The sequence below is a fragment of the Spermophilus citellus genome, assembly GCF_964194105.1.
Source record: "Spermophilus citellus genome assembly, chromosome: 16".
In the NCBI taxonomy this organism is placed as follows: domain Eukaryota; kingdom Metazoa; phylum Chordata; class Mammalia; order Rodentia; family Sciuridae; genus Spermophilus; species Spermophilus citellus.
Window position 1 is genome coordinate 9,147,893 of NC_138196.1, and position 4,308 is coordinate 9,152,200.

The following is a 4,308-nucleotide window of genomic DNA, read 5'->3' on the forward strand; positions in this document are numbered from 1 at the left end:
AGCTAGCGCTCCCCACCCGCGCTCACACCTACGCTCCTGGGGGCTGTGTGCGTTCGGGTGCGCGGGGGCCGGGCGAGGTGGAGCGCACCAGAGACCCGCCCCTGATTCCTCCCCCTCCGGCTGAGATTGGCAGGGCCCCGGGCACCCACTCCAGCCAATGAGCGAGTTCCGGTGCGGGCCCTGGAGCTGCCGCTCAGGCTACTTAGAGTCTTCCGCGTGGCTGTAGGAAAGCACAGCCCAGCCCCGACTGCCCAGGTGGAGCACCCTTGCAGCTAGAGAAGACAGGAGCGCACCGGTACGGCGCCGGGCACAGCAGCAAAGCAGGGTTCGGCGAGGAGGGGTAGAGCTGAGCCACAGCCTCACGTGCAGCCCGGGACCCATTCGCCACCGCCGTCTCCGCAGCACCCATGGGGACCAGGAGACTTTAAAGGAGTTTGGGGGTTCAGGAGCAGGGAAATCACCGGTACGAAGAGGCGGCATTCTTTGCCTCGGAAACGTATTTTTTTTTCCGACTGTTTGGATCGTGTATTGGGTAGGAAGAAAGGGGTATTTGGGCTGAAAGTAAAGCTCTACACACACACACACACACACACACACACACACACACACTGCACTAATATTCTGCACTGGCTTCCGGGTCTCTTTGTTAGGTTATTTTAGAGCAGCCTCGCCCTGGCGCAGTCCGATTGGCTCTGCTGGGTTAAAAACAGGCAAAGTAAGGGGCAGAGTGCACCTGCCTGCGTGGGCAGGTGTGCCCGGGTGCTTGAGTATACATGCATTAGCAAGGGTGCAAGCTCGGTTTGGAATTGTGTACGAATGGGGGGAGGGCGTCTAAGTGTGCCAATGTGTCGTCGCGAGGGTTTGTCATTGTGGGTGTATGTACCAGCCTGTCAGTGTCACTGTGCAGAATTTTGCTGGCATTTAGTGAATACCTGGGAATGTGTCCGATTGTCATTGTATAAACCGCAGTCAGGGGTGGGGTGCAACCTAGGGCAAAACTGGGAGATGGGCGAGAGAGGGTGGGGACTTAAATGTGGGCTCAGCTTTCTTCAAGCTCTCTGGCCTTAGACGTCCCTTCTGCCTCCCAAACCACCCTCTGTCCTTCCTTGGGCGTCTGTCTCCTACGGTGCCACAGTCCATGCTCTCCCTATTGGGACTTCGCATCATCTCCAGCCCGCCTGCATTTTCTCTTGTGGGAGTTAGAATAGGCTTCCCGGACAGGGTCGGAGGCCGTGTGGTGGCTGGTGGCGTCCGCTCTGGCCCGCGGGACTGGTAGCTTCTGTACCTCCTTCCCCACCACAGGGAGGCACAGGAAACTCGACTGGCGCAGGTGACAATAATGCGGGGCGTGCGGGGGCGGGCAGGTCCCAGGGGCACTGTCCATCTTGGAGGGACATTAGAGTCCCCCTGACTCTGATGGTGTCTGTTTCTCCTCTTCTTCCGCAGATCCCAGTTCCTGGCCCTCGCCTCGCCGCGTCATTGATGGGCAACCAACTGGACCGCATCACCCACCTCAACTACAGCGAGTTGCCCACAGGGGACCCGTCCGGGATTGAGAAGGACGAACTTCGGGTCGGGGTCGCCTACTTCTTCTCGGATGAGGAGGAGGACCTGGACGAACGCGGGCAACCCGACAAGTTTGGCGTGAAGGCCCCCCCAGGCTGCACCCCCTGCCCAGAGAGCCCTAGACGCCACCACCACCACCTGCTGCACCAACTAGTGCTTAACGAGACTCAGTTCTCCGCCTTTCGGGGCCAGGAATGCATCTTTTCCAAAGTGAGCGGCGGCCCTCAGGGCGCGGACCTGAGCGTCTACGCTGTCACCGCGCTGCCAGCGCTCTGCGAGCCCGGCGACCTGCTGGAGCTGCTGTGGCTACAGCCGGCTCGGGAGCCGCCCGCGCGGGTCCCGCACTGGGCGGTGTACGTGGGCGGCGGGCACATTATCCACCTGCACCAAGGCGAGATCCGCCAGGACAGCCTGTACGAGGCGGGCGCGGCCAACGTGGGCCGGGTGGTGAATAGCTGGTACCGCTACCGCCCGCTGGTGGCCGAGCTGGTGGTGCAGAACGCCTGCGGCCACCTGGGCCTCAAGAGCGAGGAGATCTGCTGGACGAACTCGGAAAGCTTCGCCGCCTGGTGCCGCTTCGGCAAGCGGGAATTCAAAGCCGGAGGGGAGGTGCCGGCCGCTACGCAGCCCCCGCAGCAGCAGTACTATCTTAAGGTGCATCTGGGGGAAAACAAAATCCACACTGCCCGGTTTCACAGCCTGGAAGACCTCATCCGCGAGAAGCTCCGCATCGACGCCAGTGGCTGCCTGAGAGTGCTCCAGGAGCTGGCCGACTTGGTGGACGACAAGGAGTAGCCTGCCTGCCCCGCCTGTGTCCAGCGCCGGGTTCCCTTCCAGTCTGTGCCGGGCGGGCTTCGCGGCTGGCTGGCAGTTCTTGATCCCCAACCCACCCCCGCGTGCGTCAGCCGCCGGTGGTCTGTGCGAGGGGCTGCACCCTTGCACCCCGCCGGCCAGCGGCAGGAAGTCTCAGGAACTGACCCTGGGACTGAAAGGGCGAAGCTGCGCGCGCCTCGCTGAGAACCTCAGTGGTGGTAAAGATGTTGGGAGACCCCAGAGAGTGCTTTTCCCTTGAGTTGTAAAGGGAGAAGGGAAAGGGGCAGAGGAGAGCAGGGACGTGACCTTTCCCGTGAGTCAAGGAACAGTGGCTTGCACCTGACAGGGAAATTATCCATTAGGAAAAAGGGACCCTCAATACCCCAAATGTGCACAGACAGGCCAGTCGGAAGCGAGGATTGGTCTTTTCAGGGCACCGTTCACCTCCTGTATGAATGTGTCCCCAGAATGCAGGATTTCCAAGAAATCAAGCCTGCCCCTTGTGCACAGGTGAATAGTTCTGCGAGAAAGCACTTCGGGACTCTGGGTTATCCTGAGGCTGCCTGGGACTCTTCCAGCTCTCCAGCCCCAGGTCTCCTGACTTTATTCCAGGCTCTGGGCTAAGCTAGATAGTTTTTGCTTCCTGTTCTTTGCACCAGAGGGAGCAGACGCCACCCCACCCGCATTTGCCTGTGAGTCTCCCTCCCTGGCGAAGGGAAGCCTGGGAGGACAATAGCATGGCTAATTTGATGTGGAGATCGGGCCCCACCCGGGAAAAGGAGATAGTTCACCTGGTGTCTGGGAACTTGAATGGGTGCAGAAGGGTGGCTTATTGTTCTGAACCCTTGATTACTCCCTCCTCGGGCTGCATTTCAAAAATAGTCATATTTTTAAAGGGATTGGAGGAGTGGGAGGGGGAGGACACGGCAACATTCCAGAAACCAGCATTGTGACAACACCATAGCCAGAATATTTAGTTTGGCTTTTCCTAACATAGAAATCTTAGAAGGTGGGGGAAAGGAAATCAAGTTTGAAAAAATGAGAGAGCAGTTTTCCAACTATGTCAACAAAGCCTATGGTGTTGATGTTTTTATTGACCATTTTAGCAACATGCTAATAAAATTTCAAATTGAAATTTTTATTTTCGTGGCTTTAATCCATGATAGTTTAAATACTGGGGGCCATTAAGAGTGGATTTAGCTAAGAGCTTAGCTAACATTTGCCTTTTCACTCTATTCTTTCTCAAATTGTATGAGAATTCTGTTTTTGAATATTGTAGTTATTTTATTTTATTTTATTTGGCTTAAAAAGCAGCCCTAGTAATGGTGGAGTTGTTGATTAATGTGTATATTGTACTGAATTTCTGTTAGTTAAAGGGTTTACTGCTTTGGTGGAAATCGCTAGCAGGTTCCTTGATGGTTTTTTTCTCCATGTTGTGTATCATTACCATTTCACATTTGCATTTCTATTTTTTCTCTTCTCCTGATCTCCTTAAAAAGGAATCTAGAGTTTGTGTGCCCCCCCCACTCCCTGCCCCTTCTTTAGCTAGTCCCACAGTTCATTCCTGAAAACAGGGAATAACTTGAAGAATCAGGACAAAAATATATTTTCCAAAATCTTAAGGTTGTATGAAACTCATTCCTTGAGCAAGGGTTTACAAACTTCTGTCCTTGGGCTGCAGCCCCAGTCTGACTGATTGTTACTGACTGGTTGTTACTTGGCTCTGTGTATTAAGACACCTTACAGCATCTGTCTCTTTTGAGGGAATTTGTCAAATAATGGTGTTTAGCTAATTGTTGCAAGCAATTGCATAATAACAGCTACAATTTAGTTGGACAGCAAATATTATGGCCAAAGCCAGTTTCTGGCATTTCAAAAATAATGCAATAAAAACTAGTCGAGGTTAGCTGAGACTGGAAATGCCTTTTC

General features: G+C 54.5%; 1 protein-coding gene across 2 annotated transcripts; it reads left to right on the top strand.

Moving 5' to 3' along the window:
• The first annotated feature begins 241 nt into the window (after nt 1-241).
• Nucleotides 242-3,428, top strand: LOC308635163 (protein LRATD1-like). Of its 2 annotated transcripts, none has more exons than XM_081269436.1 (2): nt 242-295; nt 1,447-3,428. In XM_081269436.1, the coding sequence occupies exon 2, from the start codon at nt 1,483-1,485 to the stop codon at nt 2,359-2,361; it is 879 nt and encodes a 292-aa protein (XP_081125562.1). In that variant the 5' UTR covers nt 242-295; nt 1,447-1,482; the 3' UTR covers nt 2,362-3,428. The 2 variants fall into 2 exon arrangements, with proteins under 2 accessions (XP_081125562.1, XP_081125561.1); XM_081269435.1 differs by lacking the exon at nt 242-295 and adding an exon at nt 342-463.
• Nucleotides 3,429-4,308: the final 880 nt, after the last annotated feature.